The 22,680-nt window shown below is 36.1% G+C and overlaps 1 protein-coding gene across 2 annotated transcripts in view; it reads right to left on the bottom strand.

Annotated features, from left to right (window-relative positions):
* ENPEP (glutamyl aminopeptidase) overlaps nucleotides 1-22,680 on the bottom strand; it is an 82,654-nt gene that overhangs the window by 28,542 nt on the left and 31,432 nt on the right. For both annotated transcript variants that reach the window (XM_063107792.1, XM_063107791.1), the window contains exons 7-11: nucleotides 21,115-21,249; nucleotides 19,127-19,192; nucleotides 13,057-13,122; nucleotides 12,768-12,919; nucleotides 6,139-6,218 (exon numbers count right to left, since the gene is read on the bottom strand). In XM_063107792.1, coding sequence (XP_062963862.1) covers nucleotides 6,139-6,218; nucleotides 12,768-12,919; nucleotides 13,057-13,122; nucleotides 19,127-19,192; nucleotides 21,115-21,249 — 499 coding nt within the window. The remainder of the gene's footprint in view (nucleotides 1-6,138; nucleotides 6,219-12,767; nucleotides 12,920-13,056; nucleotides 13,123-19,126; nucleotides 19,193-21,114; nucleotides 21,250-22,680) is intronic.

Below are 22,680 nucleotides of genomic sequence, written 5' to 3'. Positions count from 1 at the left end.
TACATTTCCTTCTGTTTCTCCGTTTACTATTCATTTTTTTCTGATTATAACAAAAGTATGTGTTCTTTATGGAGCATAGTATAAAGAAGAATATAAAAATAACCTACCACAGTTAACACGTTTTCATTGTCTGTGTATGTTATGTGTGTATCTTCCATGTACACTCACACAAACACACAATGCACATAATGACTCTTCTTTTTTTATGGTTAGTAATCCTTTTTCATCTGAAATTATATTAATGCCTTCTAATTTTATTTTATATATTTGAAAATATAAATTTAATGGCCACGAAACACTCTGTCACTCAACTTATAAATGGTTTGTTCTGTTTTTTACTAATTCTATGCATAAAAGTGTTGAATAAATTATTTCTGGGTAGGGGCTCTTTCTAGGAAATTCTTTTTTTTTTTTATTACTTGTCTAAATGATAGAGAAGACTGATAATTACCTTTTCAAAATTTCATCTAGAGGCCATTTAATTTCATCCCCAATACATTTCAGTAACGGAGAACACATGACAATTTCTTAATGTTACTATCATCTATTAATAATTAGAACAAGTTTTAGACAAGTAGACAGCTTGTAATAGCTGGAGCTTTCTAGAGAAACAAACATTTTTCCTTAATGATATAAATGCTGCGTTGCACTAATTCTTTAAGCAAATTATTTTTCAGTGTAAAATGACAGCGCTTATATCTTATGAAATTTTGTGCATCACTTAACAGTAAAACAGCTGAAAGACACAAGAGTAGTACTTTTTGACTAATGACGCACAAAGTACACTTGAAGAGCTAAAAATTTCAAGTAGGATGCATTATCAGAATTTGGGGTCAAATATGATAGTTGTGTTGCAATTGTTTACATGCCTGCATCACCCAAAAGACTGTAAGCCCCAGAGGACTAGGAACAAGACCACCTAGTTTGTATTTGTGTCCCCAGTACCTGGCATTGTGTCTGGAATTGAGCAGTCATTTTAAAGAATACTTGTTGCTCTTGCCAAAAAACAAAATGGGTAACTATGCAAGATGGTGGATATGTTAATTTGCTTCACTATAGTAACATTTTACTATCTATATGTATCCCGTAATACCATGTTGTATACCTTAAATATATACAATAAAATTTATTTTAAAAAAATAATTTGGAGTTAAGGAAGAAAATGGCGATCTCTGAAACTAAGGCTAACATAATCCATTGTAAAATGGATTGCTTATCCATTTGTGGTAATGTTTTCAACAAGTTACCCATTCAAGAAAGTATTCATGATTGTATTAGTGATAATTATAGAGTTCTTCCTAAATGTCAGCAAGTGGGTTACAGAATCTGCCTGAAAAGAAATGTGTAGTTTTAACACATAATCTGCAATGAACAGGAATTTGGAAAAATAAAACCTGCCTGTGATGAGGAAGGATTATCATTAGGGATGATTTTAGAGATTGGGAAGAATAATTACAAAGGAGAGTTGCACAGTGAAGATCTGTTAGTGTGTCTCCAGTCTGCCCAGGGAAGCAGGTACCAAATTGAGCTGGCACATGTGTTCCAGGCCTTTCGACAGGTCAGGTCTTATAGAGAACAGTGTATATGGCAAAAACCAGTTAGTTGTTTACCACACTATTCCTTTTCCTCATGGGTACAGAGCTAGACTATATGTATTAGCCTTCCTTGCAGTTAGGTAGCAGCACATGATTGAGAGCTAGCCATAAAATGTAAGCAGAAGTAATAGATGCACTTCTAAACCTGGCCTCTCTGTTATCTTCCCCTATCTTCTATCCAGATGCAAAAGATCCAGCAAGGGGTTCTAAGATCCAGGAAAGAACTAAGACAGCATTTCTAAGTCACTATTTGGTGGAGAGCCACCTAGGAGAGATGGCTGGTTAGGAATACCTCCTTTGGATCGTTGCATGGACAAGAAACTTTTATTACATCAGGCCACTATTGAAAATGTCTAAGGGCAATAATTAGATTCACCTGGCTAATGCAATATATCAAGCTGTCACAATCTGATGACATTTCTAAAATAATTGATCAACCTTAACTCTCCTATAATCCTTACTAAGTAAACTTTCTTCCTGGGAAGAGATGCCTAGTTATCTGACATGAGTATTCTAGTTCACTAGGCCAGTATATTTTATCTGTGTAAATTAACAAATTAGCATTATTTGTTAATCTCTTGTATGTTTGGTTTATGTGAATAAGTCTTCCAAGACTAGGTACATCAGGACTGAACTGATGACTTGAACTCTGAACCAACAAAACTGAATCCATAATCATCCAATAAAAGTTTGTACATTTCATGAGCTGAGCCTGAAAAAATGAAGAAAGTCCTTCACTCTCTGTCATCAAATAGAAAATTACATGCCCATCATTGTTTAAAATATTGCTATTACAGATTTTTTAGTAAATCCTATTTCTATGACAGTCAGAATTTGGTTATCTAAGCCATCCATAGTACATCCTCAAATCTGGAAGTAAAAGTTATGAAACCAATCATCACCAAGTCCATATCATCTCCTAGGCCTTAGACCCTCTCCCAGACCCTATGCACTTAGGAATGTCTATTTTAAAATATTATATTTTAGCAAGATTGTTTACCTGATATTGTTTGATAACCTTCAATCCTAAATGTCAGAAAGCAGAAAATTAAAAGCAAAAAAGTGGCATACTTCTAAATGTAAATGCATTGACAACAGCCAAAATAGTAGCTGATACTAAAGGTAGAGATATAACTAAAATATACACAGACAGCCTTGAAAAGCACAGCAGTCTGGGGCAAAGAAGGCTTAATTAAGCAAAGACTTACTAAATTCTTAGGATGTGCATAGCACGTTGTTGGGAATAGGTTGGACAGGGGACAAGAAATATGATGTGTAGTTTGTGTCTTCAAGGAGCGTATAATTTAGTTGAAAAAGAAAAGAGAGAGCATATGAAGTTTGAGTAACAACGATTCTGTTTAAAGTATGAAGTAATAACAGTGGAAACGAGGACTGATGAAACTGACAGCATAAAAATACCATAGACAGTGAGAGGAGAGATTATTCAAAGTAGGTTGGAATAGCCAGAAAAGCTTTTGTGGTAGAGGCCCCCTCTTCTTTTACAAATCGCATGTTTAATGTTTTTTTTAATGCTTAAAATATCACATACAATGCAAATGTAAATAAAAGACCTTGGGGGAAGTCCCACTATTGCCTGGGGAATTTCTAAATGATGTGTCATCAAAGAAACCAAGAGGAGGGAGGTAGGACTGGTAACATGAGCTGGTTGCCCATTCAGTACATTCAGGACATGTTCGTCATCTGTGCTCTGAGCTGAGAGCTGAAGATGTCCTCAAACAGGAAACAGGAACTTATTGCATAGCCTAAAAATGGAGCAGGCACTTTGAAGTAGGAAGAGATGTCTAGTTTGCTTCTGGCTAAGTGACCAGTCATGATTCTGAAGTTTCAGATAAAGGTAGGCCTGTCATCACAGTTCTGTGAACATGAGAGCCTCTTCACTCATTTGTTCATTCATTCATTCATTCAATAAACAATTATTAGGTGCTTGCTGACAGTGCCTGCTGGAGATACAGAACAACAAGGAATAAGTTCCATTTCCTCAAGGAAAATTCTGTGAGAAGGGGAGACACAGATAAGTCCATAGATATAACAAACAAACAAAAAAAGTGTTAAATGTAATGACAGTGGGATAGAGAGGAGTGCAAGAGCTCCCTGCTCTCTCACTTTCACAGTCACACTCTGTCCAGCTCGCCTGTCCCCTCCACACACTTGGTCGATCACCCATTTAGTCCCTGAACTCTCGCCTAGGTGTTCTTTTCTTTAGTAACCTCCCTGAACCCCCAAATCGAGGCTGTTGCTTCTCCTGTAAGTGCCCTGCACTTCTTGCATTATGACACCAAGTACTGATGACACAGAATTATATCTGCCTGATGAGCCATCCCTAGACAGTCATCTATGCAAGGTGAAGGACTGTTTTGTTTTTGTTTTTGTTTTCTCCCCCAGCATTATCTCCACACCTACCTCTGTGTCTGGCATTTAAGTTAGTTTTTAATAAACACTTACTTGAAAGAATTAATTAATTAATTAAGGATTACATTCATTATTCCAAATATTCTTTCTAATAAGTACATAATACATATTAGAACAATGTTTATTGTGAACTCTTGAAATTTATTTTATGAAGCACTTGAGTAAGCTATAGTTATCTGCAAAATTCACTTGTATAGAAACCTCGCTCCATGAAAATGCTGGATAAACTGTGTTAAGGTTGATGAATTATTCATGCTTTTAAATTTGTAAACAGCAAATCAAGCAGCTGCTGAGAAATTCTTCCAAACCTTAATTAACCATGAGGACCAACGGGGAAAATATGTACTAATGTAACCAAATTTATTGAAAACCTTCCAATGAAATCCTAAACTTGTCATGCTGTCAGTGCTGTTACACGTTATTGTCTTTTTTCTGTCTTCTCCACTTTCCTCTGTCAAATGTGCTTATGAGTAAGACAGTGGTCAGAAGATAGACCACAAAGATAGAGCTTGGTATTCAAATACAACATAAATGTATATCAAATACCAAGAAAAAATGGCCTTGATCTTGGGAATTTGGAAAAAATTCAGAAAAATCGTTGACCACTATGTTATAATAATTGTTAGCATAAATGACCAAGAGAAAACTTTGTTGTAATGGCAATCCCTGTCAATAAGGGTTCCAGAAAGGAGTCTTACCTCCATAATAACAAAGGTGTTAGAGTTTGCAGTAAAAATAAAAATCACAAAAGAGTTCATAATAAAAGAAAGGAAAAAAAAATCCAAAATTTAAAAAAACCTACTGGATCCACAGAAAACCTAGTACATAAGTGTTCATAGCAGCATTATTTATAACAGACAAAAGATGAAAATGATCCAAATATTCATCAACCAATGAATGGATAAACAAAATGTGGTTTATCAGTATAATGCAATGTGATTTGGCGATACAAAGGAATGAAGTACTGATAACATGGACAAACCTTGAAAACATTATGCTAATTGAAAAAAGACAGTCACAAAATGCTATATATCATTTCATTTATATGAAATATCCAAAATAGGCAAATCCATAGAGGCAGAAAGTAGATTAATGGTTGCCCAGGGCCAGGGGTATGGGAAGACAAAGGGGTGATAGCTGATGGGTATGGACTTCTCTTTGAGGTGATGCAAATGCTCTCTTCACTGTGGTGATGATTATTCATATATGTGAATATACTAAAAACCACTGGATTTCCACACTTTAAATGGGTGAATTGCATGCGATGTGAATTATGTCTTAATAAAGCTGGAAACAGGGTAAAATTTTACTTGCCGGGGGAAATCATAATTAATGTTTTAGAACATTTTTCAGGAGCAAATAGGCATATGCAAATAAGGTATGGGTGATCTACTTTTATCCTTAAGAAGCCGAGGGCGAAAGACCATACCAAATGCTATTCTGAAACTGAGTCCTCATGGGACAGATTTTGAAACACAAAACAAGTATAACAGTAAAAGTATAAAAACCAGGATTCTTCTGTGATTAGTGCTGAAACCAGTCTTATTTATATTTTTTTCAGTGATCTGGAGGTCAATGATAAGGTCTTGTTTTTATATAACTTTAAAATTTTTCGAGTAAGGAAAAGACAAATCAATGGAGACAGAAAACAGAAATATATTTCAAGAAAATGATTGGTTTAATTTGATGAGACCATAAAAAAAAACCCAGGCCTATCACATAACATTTTAAGAAATGTAATGGCTTCCTTATCTGAAATAAAGAAAAAACAAAAAGAAAGGAAAAAGGAAGAAGGCAAGGAAGGGAGAGAGGGAGGGAAAGGGAAGGAAAGAAGAAAATTTACACACTGATCTTCCAATGGTTGGGTCTGTGGCCCTTCTCCTTTGGATATGGATATTTATTATTGTGTCACAATCACAGTAAATCATCAAAAAGAGTATCTTGAGGTAGAAAAGTTCTCATTGTAGATAAAAATTTGGAATCACCAATAAATTATTCAAGAGGTCTTTTAGCTGAAATTTACATAAGTTCCAGCTGTCTTCTTGCTTCTTTACACTTAGTTTAATGTAGTACATCAATTCAAAGAAGAAATAAATCATTTGATAATATTTACCTCCTCCTTCTGACCTATTGTAGACTATAGTACTGGATACTTCATCTTCAGTCCATTTAACTGGAATATTCCATGTGTAACTAAAATTTTTAAAAAATAAAGATTTTACTTTATTACTAAAAGATAAAAAAATTCAAGTAAAAATAACTAAAAAGCAATAGACAAGCATTTTTGCTTATAAGTGATTATCCAGTCTGTAGAATACAATTAATACAGTTAATACAAAACTCTTTAGTGATGAAACTATGCCATGTAATGGCTCTTAATTTCTACAAATCTATAAAATATAGAAATCTGCACCAAAAATTAGCTAAGAATAAAGAAGGTTATTTCTGTAAAATGCTTTGAGGCTTTGGAATAAAAATATTGCATAAATCACATAAATATAACACATTATATTATAATATTGAGCATTCAGGCATATACATGCACAAACTCTAATATGCTATATAGTTTTGGTCAAGGAATACAAAACATTTTTAGAAAACAATTTGTAAAACTCTGTGAAAGAAATAACACATTTTAGAAACTGTTGAAATTATACCAACACCCATATGATCCAGCAATCCTTCTTCTGGGTATATACCCAAAGGAATGGAAATCATCATGTTGAAAGGGTACCTGCACTCCCATGTTCATCGCAGCTCTGTTTACAATAGCCAAGACATGGAACCAACCCAAATGCCCACTGATGGATGACTGGATAAGGAAAATGTTGTATATATACACCATGGAATACTACTCAGCCATAAAAAAGAATGAGATGCTGCCATTTGCAGCAACATGGATGAGCTTGGAGAAAATCATGTTAAGTCAAATAAGCTAGGCACACAGGGAAAAATACTGCATGTCCTCACCCATAAGTAGGAGCAAAGAGAGAAAGAAGGAAGGAAAGAAAGACCACAGTGATGTCTTTGAGGAGGGAGAGAGCACACCTAGGGCTGCCAGGGGAGCTGGGGGAGAGATGTCAGGGAGAGGTTGGTTAGGGGGCACAGGGAATAATTGCAATTTGTGGCAATGGGCATGCTGGTAGTATTGATCTGATCATCACATCTTGGGCACAGGTGGTGACAGTCAGCTTTGTATCCATGAATATACATAATCAACAACAACAAAAAATATACCAATACCGCCATCCCCCAAATCTTCTAATGCTCTACTGTAAGTATCTCCTGTTTATGATCATGAGAATCAGTGTGCTCCAAAGGAAAAATCATCAGGTAAGCCTGTTTCAAGGATTTTCAGTTGTTCTCTTTAGCTACTTAGTATTTTCTCACAGAGTGGCAGTGGGGGGAGTTAACTTTATATTTTGATATAAAATATACTCAACACTCTTGTGACTCCCTGAGTCACATCATATTGGTCTAGGTGGTCAAATTTTCCTTTGTTCTGGAATGAACCATTAATTTTCAGAACTAGCATTACAGCAAGATCTCCAGGTTTCTCTGAATTTCATTTACTGTGAGAGGGCTGAGTGTCTGAGGCTTCCAGGAGGAGAGGCTGGTAATGGGCCTCAACAGGGTGAGCACGACCAGCTTTCTCAATGCTTTTCCAGTTCAGGTACCAACCTACGTTTTGGAAGTAGCTAATTTAATAATTCTGAGTGCTCTTCATTCTTTGATGCTTGGACAGTAAAGTACTTTGGCCATTTTAATTTTTGGAAACACCTGAGTATGCTACTGGTGTGACTTAATTCCCAAAGCCCTGCATTGTCAGCCAGAAAACAGGTTCTGTTACCTGCCTCATAGAGTACAAATCATAGAGCGTGTCAATAAACTTCTTTCAGTTCTCTAGAAATATGGGTATGACTACTATAGTAGATGAGGAAAATATATGAAATGAAGATTGTTCTCTGAAAATTTATTTGAGTGAATTCCCTCCACATTATATTTATTTTTTAATTAGAAAGTTTAGCAGCAACCAAATCTTTGGAACACCTGACACACCTTTCTAGCCCACGGCCACGCTCCTAGTCTGGGCCCATCTCCTTCATCCACCTTCACATGGGTCTCTGGCTGCAACATCATCCTAACTGGTCTCCCTGCCTCCACTCCGGCCCCCCGCCCCCAACCGCTGATCTATTCTCCACAGTGCAGCTGGAGGGGAACTCTGAAAAATGAAATCCTGCCAATTCTCTCCTCAGAATCCTTGAGTTTGCACACTATTGTCCAAAATCTTTACAACGCTCTGCATACCTGCTCCCTGCCTTCCTCTCCTCTGTCTCCCACTGCTTTTCCCAGTCACTCTCTGCTGTCCAGTGTCTTAGAGCCAGACAGCCTGGGTTCAGATCAAAGCTCCATCATTTACACTCTGTGTGACCCTTAACAAGTTTCTTAGTCACTCTCTGCCTCAATTTCCTGCTATAATAAAATATATCTCCACTCAGTCAATGCTCAATAAGTGTTGGATATTATATGTACGAGGCTCCTTTTTAACTTTCATACATGCTGTAGTTTCTATTTTGAACATCCCAGACAGTCACTCTCCCCAACACCAATTTGCTCACCTTAACTATCATATCCTCAGGAAAGCAAGTCTTCTGTGACCCTCCCTACCTACCCCACCTCCTGCCCAACCCCCACCCCCCAATTAATTCAGGCTCAGCAAATCAGTGGACACATATGACAGGAGAGAATAATTACTGTGAAACTTTCTCAATGGAAGTTCATTTCACAAGAGAGAAATATCTTTTAATTTTAATATCCAAAGGCTCTAGCAGTATTAAAGTTGGCCAATCTAATTTGCTAGAACAGAAGACAGTAACTTTAAAGGAACACTTTCTGAAACACCTTCTTCACACCCTCTAATTTTCCTTCCTCATGTTATTCTAATTGCTACTGAATAATTGATCTTGTGATCATTTCTATATGTGACTATAAAATAATGTCAACGAAATCATTAAGAAAGAGATCAAGAGGATAAAGGGTCTCTGCAGTAGATAGGATCAGGCAGTGGAGAGTAGACACCTGGGGTGGGGGCGAGGGGAGTGGATGCAAATGTCTTTCTACCTAAACCAAGTATTAAAAAATTGAAAGAAGGAACAATAAAAATTTGGCATGGGTGAGATTGGAACAATGTCCAGGGGACCAACGACGTGCCATGTTGCTCCCCTATATATATATATATATATCCTAGCCAGGATCCACCACTGGAGGGACTCAGGAAGGTAACTGGGTCTGGGATGATGTCCCCAAAGTGGTGCATCCTGGTTCCTGAACATTGACTGAGTGGCACTACTTTAAGCACTTTTGATATATTTTATAAGAACAGATGAGGACACTGAGGCAGAGAGTGATTAAGAAACTTGTTCAAGGTCACACAGAGAGTAAATGATGGAATCTTGATTTGAACCCAGGCTGTCTGGCTCCAAAACAATGGACAGCAGAGAGTGACTGAGAAAAGTGGTAGGAGATGAAGGCGACATATGGAATTTGTAATTTTAGGTGAAATACTTAGAAATACTTAGAAAATCTTAGAAGTCTACAAAAATCTCATTTTGTAAAGTGTTTGATTTTAACATAATGACATGTCCAAAAAGTTGGATATACTTGAGTTTTAATTTGTTGGATTTATAAAAATATATAGGAGTTTTTAAAAATTAGATTTATAAATCTGCTTCTTTAGGTGTTTAGGTGTCTGTATTTTGAAATTATAATGAATTTAGTGAAATTTTAACTAGTGGTGTTTAGAATAATTTAATTAAATTTATAGGTTTCTTACAAAAAATATATACAAGAGAATTTGATTAAGTTCCAAGTGCTGTTTAAATACTCGGGATAATTTAATTAGTACAATTTGTAGATAAATTTGCCACTAATCAAAAACTAGAAAAGCTGGTGTTGAAAAGCCACAGTCTCCTCCTCCACCTTTCCCACAGGCCAGCACCTCTCTCAGAGGCATCCCCTTTAAGTGCTTCTGGCTTTAAGTTCTCCTGTAGTTTAACTCTAACTCTAAATGCCTGTATTTTTTCATTTAGACAATATTTATTAACTCGCCCATGAGACTGTTTGAGCTCATTTATAATACTCTTTTATTCCATTCCCCTTTTAAACATACAATTTAACAAAATAAAATTATTTTTAGGTATTCTATAGGTTATGATTGTACCTCTCAATAATATACTCATACCATCATTTCTTGCTTTGTAAATGTTAGCATTACTACTCTGCTAACTGTCAAATGAGGTTATCCATGGGAGTGCTGGTAAATGCTTAACAACCTGTTCTTAGAAGGCAAAACACAGAGTTTGCCTATTTCCACGTAATACTCCCATCATGACCAATTTCCCATCATTGCCAACACGATGTCAGTGACACCATGTTGACATCATGCACACCCCTGAGTTAGTACCCTGAAACTTTCTTCCTCCTTTACTCCCTCTTCCACCTTCTTTCTTCTGTCAGGTATTTTTCTTGTTACAATCTTAAGACAGTTTGTATTTACAATCTATTCTGCCACCATAACAAAATTTGTATGTGTTATCCATTGCTTGGTTAAAAAAGTTAAAAGCCAATAAATAACGTTCATGAAATTGTACTACGCAGTACACATATTGTTGGCCAAGCAGTATGTGGAGTTATATCTCCCTCTCTGTGGTCCTATTTCATGGTCCCTCAGCCACTTACATAAAATTTCCCTGACGTCATGGTCAAATGGATTCCTTTTTCTTATACTCTATCAATGGTAAAAAATTATTCCACCTGCTTCACGTTTTGGATCACAATATTAATATACAGTCTTTGATTTTGGTTTTTCTAATTTTCCTCTTTATGCTTGACCAAACTGATGGGCCTTCATCAAGTCCTCAAGTTTTTCCATCCTCCCAATCACTATCCACTAAGGAGGATTTCTCTTGTTCTGGGAGATCATCTACCTTGGGCCCTGCCATCCTGCTGTTACAAGCACTCATGGCACCATGACATTTCCTTTCATGGCTTTTATAGGTTGGATGCACCATTTTCTGGATCCTGTGTCCCAGATTCGTCCATATCCCCTCTTTCCCTTTCTCTCTCTCTCTCTTCTCTCCTCCAATCTCCCAATCCCACCTGCAGCCTTAAGTAACTTTTTAAGAAGTGTTATGTGGAGAGCAATTTCTCGTGCTCCGTATCTGAAAATGTCTTTACTGTACTTTCACACTTGGTCTAGTTTGACTGGGTACAGAATCAGAGGTTGAAAATATTTTATGCTTCTATAATTGGGAGCCATTGCTCCATTCTCTTCTTGCATTCAGAGTTGTCATGGAGAAGTCTAATCCCACATTAACTTATGTCTTTGTTTTTCAAAATTTCATGAGAATGCATCTTAATATATTTTTGGGTTTTTTTCCTTTTGGTACTGTGTACTCAGTGGGGCCTTTTAGTCAGAATCCTTGCTTGCTTTATTATTTCTTTGATTTAACTTGCCCCTCAAGTGTCTCTGTTTTCTTTTGTGGGGACTCCTATTAGTTGGGTGCTAGACTTTCCGTATTTGTCTTCCCCTTCACATTTGCTAGCTATAAGTGTGTTAGCCCTATATTTGTAGAGAATTCCCCAAATTTATTTCTAATTGGCCTGTTAATTTCTTGACAATGAAAAATTTAATTTTCCAGAGCTCTTTTGCATTCTCAGTTTGTCCTTTCCAAGACCTCCTGCTTTTAGTTAGTGGGCATCATAGCTACTTTCATTTCTGAATATATTTCGTAAATTTATTTTCTGTTTTCTCAATTATGTTTCTTACAGACTCAGGGTTTTGTTTTTTGTTTGTTTGTTCTCACGGGATTTTAACCTTTTATGCTTCTAGATTTTTTTCACTTATCTTGTGATCCTTGATTGTTCAAAAGAAGAAGTAAATTAATTATCCTTGATGGCTCGTATGTACTCTCTCTGCTATTGAGCAGGAGCTCTGACAGGGGGCTCTGTGTGTATGAGGGGCTGGCGGCTCCAGCCCACCCGTCCCACAGATGTCATAATGAGGAAGGCTTTCCTCTGAGAGTCCCAACCAAATGGAAATCCTCAGCTCTTCTTCACTGTTTTAGTTGATATTTTTGGGAAACAAGCCCTCTGGATTTTTGGCAGGCAGTCACTGCCAGATTTTTGAGAGCTCCGTACAGAGAAAAAAAATGTTAGCCGATGGACAGAAGGTGGGGTGGGAGGGGCAGGTACAACAGACACAATCGTCCAGAGTCTAGACTTCACATTAATTGCCCTATTTTTGGCCTCACTTCTCACTCCTCGTGCTGACACTGAGCCCTGAGCCTGTGGAGGGATACAGAAGTCCCCTCATTATGAGCTGGCCTCCTTATTTTGTTTTCCCTTTGCATTTATCCTTCTGCTTTTCGTCTTCCAGAATTCTATGATGCGTACTGCCCCTTCCCTTTATTCTCTCTACTCTTACAGGCTTATTTCTGTTAGGGCTTCCATTCCTCTATTCAATGACATCTGGGAAAAATAGCACACGCTGGCAAGTGCTCGGCCCACCATTGTGAAGCTGGACACCATTCAGCGGTCTTTGAATCCCCTTGTTCTCCTAAAGGCACCGTGCCTTTTTACTATCACCCATCAGCCACGTTACTCAAGAGCAGGATCTAAGCAAATGACCAGTATTTCTGCCAATTTTCTGCTTTTCTTTTAAAGTGCATTATAGAGCCTTACCCAAAATCTGACACTGGCTGGGAAGGATCTGCTGCTGAGTCCAGCAGAAAGCGTTTCTGTGTTACAGTCCTCACATAATCTACATTAAGCACCGGGTAACCCATCTGTCTAGTCCAGGTGTCCATTACTTCTGCCACTGGTAGATTACTTGCCTAAGATTGAAAAAAAACATGAAGATTAATTAACAAATAAAGGAAAATAAAAAGGTAGAATAGTCAGGTGAAGATATGATTGGTAAAACATTTGTAAATCAGGTAAAAAAAATATTGGGGGATAAACTCTTCCTTACCTCTTCCAGTGCTTCCCAAAAATCTGAAGTTTTTGCATTCTTGAATTGGAATTTCTGCAAATAAATCTGTATGTAAAAGATAACAAGTATTTTAGAAGTTAATGTTTGCTTTTGTTATACTTCCACAACATGAACTAAATCCTGAGTTACATTTCATTCTAATGTATAATATAGCCAGTCAATCTAGAATGAAAATTAAATGGTATACTGTATGCAAATCATTTCATAACCTATAAAAACACTGTAAAATAATATTTTATTTGTGCAGCATAATGGATATTTTTCAGATCAATGAAATTTTTATTTGCTTTTTATGTTTTTTTGTTGTTTTGTTTGTTAGACCAATGCAGTTGTGACCAGGAGTGGGGAAAGAGCTTAATTCTTTTGAGGCAGGCAATCTAAGACTCTTAAGGGCAGTCAAGGGCTCAGCAAGCACTCGACAGTTCACAATATTCTTGATCCATTGACTATGAAGAGAGATCCATATTCTATGATCTTCAATTAGTGGTTGTATCATCCACCCTCATTTTCTGTGGTCTTCCCTCACCTTAAACACTAGATGACTCCATCACACACAAGTGACTGAAATGGTATGTAAAGATGAAACAGGTGATCAAGGCTCTAAGCCAGGGGTCAGCAAACCTTTTCTGTGAACAGCTAGATAGTAAATATTTCAGGTGCTGTGGGCCATATACCTTCTGTCACAACTACTCAGTTCTGCTTCTGTAGCACAAAACCAGCCACAGACTATAGGTAAATGAATGAGCATGGCTGTCTTCCAAAAGAACATTATTTATCCCCATTGATATTTGGATACCATACAAGTTTCATGTGTCATGAAATATTCTTCTTCTTTTGATTTTTTTCAACCATTTGAAAATGTAGAAACCTTTTTCAGCTCACAGATCTTTAAAAAATGTGTGGTAGGCCAGATTGGGCCTACAGGCAGTAGTTTGCTGACCTCTGCCACGAGAAAATGAGTACACAACCTATTGAATAGCAATAATGGTAATAATGATGAGGATGGATGAATTGGGGAAATTATTCACTTTAAAAAACATCTTCAGAGCCATCCCATGGCTCACTTGGGAGAGTGTGGTGCTGATAACACCAAGCCACGGGTTCAGATCCCCTTACCAGTCATCTTCAAACAAACAAACAAACAAAACATCTTCACTCTTCAAACATTTTAAAAATACAAATCTCTTAAATAGAAGGCTCCCCCTTTTAGAGATTCTGTTCACAAAACCTATCTGTGTACACAAGTTTTCAGATATAGTGTGATATAGCTCCAGAGAAAATTCCCAGCCTTCTCCTAATCCCGTACATCACTTGGGGTTCTCCAGGAAACTTAGCACAGTTCACTCCTCTGTTATTTTCTAGAGTTGCATGGTTTAAAATGTCTTTGATAGAAATAAAAACTTCTTAAGTTTTTTTGTTTTTGTTTTTGTTTTTGCTGGCCATTACAGGGATGGAACCCCAGACCTTGGTGTTATCAGCACCACACTCTAACCAACTGAACTATTAAGTGTTCTTAATGGTTAACTTTGCACACATCATTTTCACTCTAAGTTGCTATAATTTTTAGTAGGTGCTGTACCTAGGTCAAATTATCTTCTAAATTCCTCTTCTTTTCAGGTATAGAGAGATAAAGCAATATTAGCAGGACCCCAAGAAGCCTGGAAGAGTGTTGAGGCCCGTTTGTAATGCGGCCTCCGTATTGGTTCTTTTGATCAATTCACTTCTCGGCATGACCACCAGAGGGCAGAAAAGGCAGGGAGAAGAAGCAAGCACTGTCAATGTCGGGTACTCCTTCCAGGGTGTTGCACCTATCACAAATTGTATCTTAATAAAATAATTGGATACTTGGTATAATAATAATTAAAACCATTGCTATGTGTAAATGACACTTTCTGTTGAATAGTGTCTTCTTAAAATTAATTTAGAGGAGTTTATTTGTATACTCACAATGTCCTGAGTTTAGAAACATGCAATCTAAAAGAGAACTTAAATACCATTTAATGTAACTTGCACATTTTTGAGGTAAAGGAAACTGTTCTGCCTATCTGGGTGCCTACAAAGGTGAAGAGATTTGCCTGAGATTACTATGAAGAGAATTCTGAATCCTGGATCAGTGTGTGTGCTTTTCATCACCACTGTTGTTACTGTTTTTTAAATTGCAACTTCTAAGGCTGAATGGAAATTTATATAAACAGTACATTAAAAAGTACTGATTTTATTTTGTCTAGATTAGTCCTTCTGAATATTCTATATTATGAAATTTCCTTCCTCATCTTGAATAACCACGACATAGTCATTCCAGTCAAAATTATATGATGAGAAATGCCTACTTAGCTCTTTTGCCCATTTTTTAATTGGGTTGCTTGTTTTTTTCTTGTAAAGTTGTTTGAGTTCCTTGTATATTCTGGATATTAATCCTTTGTCAGATGTATATTTTGCAAATATTTTCTCCCACTCTGTTGGTTGTCTTTAGGATGGCTAAAATCCAAAAGACTCTGAATGATAAATGCTGGCGAGGTTGTGGAGAAAAAGGAACTCTCATACATTGTTGGTGGGACTGCAAAATGGTGCAGCCTCTATGGAAAATGGTATGGAGGTTCCTCAAACAATTGCAGATAGATCTACCATACGACCCAGCTATCCCACTGCTGGGAATATACCCAGAGGAATGGAAATCATCAAGTTGAAAGTATACCTGTTCCCCAATGTTCATCGCAGCACTCTTTACAATAGCCAAGAGTTGGAACCAGCCCAAATGTCCATCACCGGATGAGTGGATACGGAAAATGTGGTATATCTACACAATGGAATACTACTCAGCTATAAAAACGAATGAAATACTGCCATTTGCAACAACATGGATGGACCTTGAGAGAATTATATTAAGTGAAACAAGTCAGGCACAGAAAGAGAAATACCACATGTTCTCACTTATTGGTGGGAGCTAAAAATAAATAAATAAATTCACACACACACAAAAACCGGGGGCGGGGGGAGAAGACATAACAACTACAATTCCTTGAAGTTGATATGAAAAGCAAACAGAAAGGACATTGTTGGGTGGGAGGGGGTAGAGGGAGGAGGGAGGGAGGTTTCGGTAATGGGCCACAATAATCAACCACATTGTATATCGACAAAATAAAATTAAGAAAAAAATAAAATAAAAAATAAAAACCAGGTTAATTTTGGAAAAAAAACAAAAAAACAAAATTACATGATGATCTAGGTCATAGCCCCTCAGTAGTTGGTATTGGTAAGCACAAGAGGAAAGGGGCAATGTTTCTATTACTAGTATCCAGAAAGGGAAAGAATACCTTGCAACTGAGCCATTCCTATCTTATCAGGGATACTATTGATACCAGAAGAAAAAAGAAAGAAGAGAGATATTTCTCAGTTATTTCATAACCACGCATGATTATAATGGAATGCCCCATTATCTATTATACTTTTTTTATGTACAAGAACAGCTTTAAAGACTTTTCCCATTGGTGATTTTGCTCTTATTTCCCCCCACCCTGTACTTATTTTGCTGTCTGAGTTTGGGTTTGGGGGTGAACATGAAAGAGAGCGGACGACTGGCCAGCCCCAGACTTAGCACTACACCAGGTCAGCTAATGGAGAGTCACTATTGGCAGATAGTTGGTATTTGCAAGGCAAAGACCTCGAACTCCAGTTCCACAGATTGTGGGATTTAAGGGCAACAATCACAGTGTGATGATAATAGCTCAAGGAAGATACCGTTTGGGTGCTTGAACCATGTAAAGCAATGTTTCAGTTGGTCTGAGTATGGCCTATATGGATCATGTACTATTTTCAGATATTAGCTAGTGTTTGAAGCTTGAAGAAAAAGAGTGACTGTTTTGGTATTTTTTTATTTTTATTTTTTTGTAAGTTCATTCCATAGCACTACACTGGTATGAAAACTTAGTATCTATTCATCCTACTTCAGTTTCCAGCACCTGCTATAGTCACAGTTAGGGTAGAGGAAGACTGTTTTCACTTGAGAAATATTAGTTCTAGAAAAGACTTTTTTTATTAATTGTAACATAGACACTGAATTAAAGGAAATATGCGAGTTATTGAATTATTAGAATAGCTAGTCACTTCTAAGAACTCTTTTGGTATTTCCCTAAAAAAATTAATATGAAAGATCATTTAATTTGAAGTTGCTCTGAAGATACCAAGAATGTGTTATTTATCAATTATTGTTTAATTTACAATGAAAATTATGCAAATGAATTGTAACTTAATTTTTGAAAATAAATTCTCTTTCTTTATTTCCATGTTTATATTAGTTGGTGTAGACTAGTCACTCATTCATTCAACAAACATTTTCTGAATCACCTAAAATGCGTAATGCATTCTACTTGGCACTGGAGTATATTCAAGGATACAGAAGATAGAGGTCCTCACTAAAGGTGCTTACGGTGAGAGAAGATATGATAAAATTTGAGTCTGAAGCTGGGGGAAAAGTTACAAGATGTTTCATGTACGCATAAGCACAAGTACATAGCTTCTCTGTACCTGATGTCCACACAGAATATTTTATTAATGAACAAAGGAGTTAAATGTACTGATAAACACTTACTCCCTAAGTATTTCCTAAATCCTGGCCTCATTTCTTAATAGTCATCTAGGAATTTTAGTATTGGGTAGAAGGGGCCCGTTACCTTTTGGGGTAGTGTAGAGAGGGCTAAATGCCACGTGAGAAGTGCTGGGAGTGAGAACTCTAGGAAGGGTGGCATCGGGCTGGGGAAACTTGTCCAAAAGAAGCACTGGTACACTCTGCCAAAGCTGGTGGGGGCACTGCTCAGACCTATGCTGTGTTTTGGGGGCTGGATGCCATCAGCAGTGCTCTTTCTCACTGCCTGATTATCACAGCAGGGAGGGTGGAGACAAAAGGAAAAGAGGAGGAAACCATTTCTAGACTGGAACGGGGCCAACCTGCAGACAGGACAGTTATATGGACACATTGTAGCTACTTCAATAACAAAACAAAAAAACCCTGAGCCAATTGGCTTAGTGTCAACTAGAAGAACAAAAATGAAACTGAAACTTCCACTGGAGTAGTATCCTTAAGTGGAATGTGAGAAATGCTCTAGAAAGTTTATTGTCACTTCTGTTTACAAAAGGAAGCAGGTCCTCTCTATTCATTGACTGCATTACAATAAGAATATTTATAGCGGTCATTCTCTAATCCAATAACAAGGAAGAAGTCTTACACTACCTATAGTACTCACTGTAAGGGAAGACTCTTATAGATATATTTAAATGTTTATGTCATGTTTCTATGGAATGAACTGTGCTCCCCTGAAATCTATATGTTGAAGCCCTACTCCCCAGTGTGATGCTATTTGGAAATGGAGCCTTTGGGAGCTATTCAAGTTTAGATGAGGTCATGAGGGTGAGACCCTCACGATGGAACCAGTGTCCTTACAAGAGACACCAGAAAGTTCTCTCCCTCTCTCTCTCTCTGCGATGTGAGGACACGGTAATGTGAGGACATAGTAATGGCCATCTACAAGCCAGGAAGAGGGCCCTCACCAGAGACTGGACTGGCCGGCACCTTGATCTTGGACTTCTCAGCATTCAGAACTGTGAGAAAATAAATTTCTGTTGTTTAAGCCACCCACCTATGGAATTTTGTTATGGCAGCCTGAGCTGACTAACATATACATAAAGGGTATCAAAAATAACTAAGTAATCTTTTTAAACTTCTTCATGAGACTTCTGCTAAATGATAATTACAGATACAATGTAGGCACTTAACTGAATATGAAATCACTTTTTATCTTTTGCTGTATTATCTATCCCCAGACACAGAAAGTAAAAAGGCAATTATCCTTAAGTAATCACATATCTTAACATTCATGAGCCACATATCAGTGTAATTTATTTTTAATACTATTAAAACTGATAGGGATGCCTGGTTGGGTCACTTAGTTAAAGTGTGGTGTTGGTAACACCGAGGGCAAGGGTTTGGATCCCCGCACTGGCCAGCCACTAAAAAATAAATAAGTAAAATAAAAATAAAAGTAATAAATCATACCTGGCATCCTTTTTGAAATTTCTCTGGTGTTATCCAGTCTTCAAGCATTCTCAGAATGGAAGCCCCCTACAATGGAAAAAAATGACAAATTAAACTAATAAAGGATATGTAAGGAACAAATATCAGTATCATTATTGTAAGTAGTATTTCCTGAATATATTGTGATATTATTTCTTTAAGATGATTATGCTAAATTATGGTTATAGCTCTATGATTTTAGGGTAAAAATACCACTTGGCATACCCCTTGTATCTGTGTTTCTAAAATAACTAAAAAGTAAAGAGAAATTGCTAAAATAATCATCATTTCAGTGCCTTGAGATTCAAATAATTATTGCAGTTCTCCAAGTAAACCAGCAGAGGGGGCTTTCCTAATGAAAGAGAAATATGAGTCAAAAAAATCGTGTTATCTGATGAAGAAAGTAGTTTTACGGTAAAATTCTGGCACCTTACTAAAAATACTTCCATCCGGAAAAAAAAGAATCATATTTAGTAGAAGGAATTACATAGTTGAGGAAATATATGGTCATACAGTTTAATATAAGTAGATATATAATTTAGGCAAAAATTCCTTCTGTTCAAAAGTGGCTTATCTCATTTGGTTTTCGTTTGTCTGAAAAATCTGATGAATACCTCTGCTCTCTATTTTTTTTTTATGTATTATAAGATTGGTACTAAAATTCACTACTTATAAAATTTTTATTAATTTTCAAGCAACTAATGAGAAAAACATTGCCTCCTCACTTAAGTTAGTAATTTTTACTATAATTTATTCAGCATTCTAAGTTATTTTTGTACCTAGTAAGAAGGCTAAAGGCTTAAAAACATTTATTTATGGCCTAATATTTTAAACCCATGGAGTGTCTAGGACTCAAGGAGAAACTGATTCAATACATATAAACTACTCCCATGTGAGTTATTAGAATAGAGTATAAGTGGATTAAAAATTTCATTTTAACAGAAAGACAAAAATAATCACTGATAATGTAAAAGAAAAATGAACAAAAGAAGTCTGAAAAGATGCCATGGGACTAATATGAGAAGGAAAACCAAACAATATGATGCTATAAATTTCAAATACTAATATATAGAAATTTTTTTCATTCCAACCAATTTTATCTAGTATTCATTTTAATAATTATAATATTTTAGACTTATATAAAACTTTAGGTATCACTTAGGATAAAATGTATTAATTGCATTAGCTTTTGACCAACTTAATGCCATGGATAAACCATGAGAAGCTGAAGTGGAAAATGACTAAAACAAAATTTTAAATTATGTTATGTACAGGTATGAAATATGCTGGAAAGAGAAACTATAGGGAATGTTGTGGGAGAAAAAAGGTAACATAAAACTTTGGATTATAGATTTTCGGCAACTTTTTGTAAAATTTCAGTGGATAAAAATATCTCATCTACAACATGCCAATAAAGTCATCTTTAAATCTCATCTGAAAATGGATAAAAGTATCCAACTGAGTTGGATTTAAATGTTTATAGGGAGCACTAAAGGACTCTACTAGAAAAGGTTCCCAAAACAGGGTACTTCAAAAAGTTTATGGCAAAATAGAATTAAAAGATAATATAAATCTTTGCAGGAACTTTTTGAATATCTCTCATCTATGGCTTTTCTTGTTGACTACGGAGCAGAAAAAAGATTTATTTTCTTTATTAAAAGATCAAATAAAACAATTTTAAATTTGATAATTAAAGTCTAAATGTTCAATTATCTGAATGAAAATAGTTAGAAACAAAAATGAAAAGAGAAATTTTTTAAAATCTGATTCAAAATCCTGTGGCAATGAACAGTATTGATCAATTCCACTGAGAAGTATAAACCGTTGAATATTCAGCACTCAGAATAAGTTCTACAATGTTTTCCAAAGCTCATTGGCACAGTCTAACCATTTTTACCATCCTCAGGCATCTACTAAAAGAAAAAACACTAAACAGAAAGATGTTCAAAACAATGTCGTATTTTCCCCACCTTGCTATAGGATATTCCATCAAAAACAGATGTTATTTCAGCAGGGGTAGTCACAGTGACAACAATTGGATGTGAAGACGTTAAAGAATCATCCTCGTGTACCGGCAATACATCTTCAAGTAATATCTGGTCATGCTGAAAGGACAGAATGAACCAAAGAAATATAGTGCTTTATACTGGTTTATGATTTAAAATACCATATATAACAAAAATTGAAGGAAAATAAATATAAATGACAAATTAATTAAAAACAAACATTAAGTTTTCTAATTAATCACATTTTGCACTGGTTAATCCATACTGATTATACTCCCTTCTTCTGATTTATAACTCCTTCGACTTCTTCTTCCCCTACACAATAGGCCGAGAAGACACAAGAATCCATGAATTCTGTTTCTGCTACTTCTGTGGGACTTTGGACATATGCCAAACTTCTCAAGCCCCATTTCCATATCTGTGCCATGGCAATGATGACATCACCTCACAGATTTGTTCTGAGAATTAAGTGAGGTAGCACGTCAACTTGACAGGTATTGGTGTTCAGTGTTTATTTTACATCAACTTGTCATGGGAATTTGGATGATTCATAATTAATCGAAGAAAACATTACCTTATTCTTTAGTTCTAATAATCACCTCTCATTTCAGTCTTAGGGTTTCTCAACAAAACAGAGTGGCTGAGAGCTCTAGCAGTATAGTCAGACTTTCTTGGTTCCAATTTCTAGGTATGCAAGTTTATACCAGTTCTCTCACCTGTTAAATAGAGGTGGTGATGGCATCTCCCTTTTGGAATTGTGCACAAGATTTAATGATAGAATTCATATTAAGCACTTGGCATAGTATCTGGTACAGAGTGAAGACCTAATGCATTAGCTACTGTTACTATTTTGATTCTTAAGTAAAAAGATTCTGAAATCTAACTGTGTTAAACCACTACTAATTTAGAAAATCAAAAGCCTTAATGGTCCTACTTAATTTAAAATGTTTTCAAAAGAGGAACATGCTATATTACTTGACATTTTCCAATTTCATGGGTAACCATTTATAATAGACAAGGTACTGTTGTCAAGCAATGACTGCTAATCAAGATAATTTTGGCTTGGATTTTGATTTTGGTGCACCTAGGAGGCTTAGGTAAGTCAAAAGAATCCTGTTCTTGGCATCAGGAAATTTGACTGTAGTCTTGGTTTTGCTACCGACTGTGTGTGTTGGAAAGTTACGTTACCTTCCTGACCTTCAGATTTTTCAAAAGGTAAGCCTCCACTGTTGTACAGTGACAAATATGTTTTATTTATTTTGGGGTCCTCTCTAGTGTTTGCTGAATGAAGAAAGGAAGAAAGGAATTGTTGTGAATGTGTCGGACCATGTGGTTAAATTTCATTTAAGAACCATACACCACATTCTTCCAGAATTTAATCAGTATTTTTGAAACTCTGATATTGGAATGTTAGACAATATTAAAATGTTACAATTTCTTCTGTTTGCTATAAGAAGGGCATCGGGTTACTTTAAGAAAGAAAATAAAGTACAAAATAATTTTCCATTTGTGTAATTTAGTTTCAATAAG

The sequence above is a fragment of the Cynocephalus volans genome, chromosome 9 (genome assembly GCF_027409185.1).
Source record: "Cynocephalus volans isolate mCynVol1 chromosome 9, mCynVol1.pri, whole genome shotgun sequence".
Lineage (NCBI taxonomy): Eukaryota > Metazoa > Chordata > Mammalia > Dermoptera > Cynocephalidae > Cynocephalus > Cynocephalus volans.
Note: the sequence above shows the minus strand (reverse complement) of the source record. Positions and strands in the feature narration are given on the sequence as shown.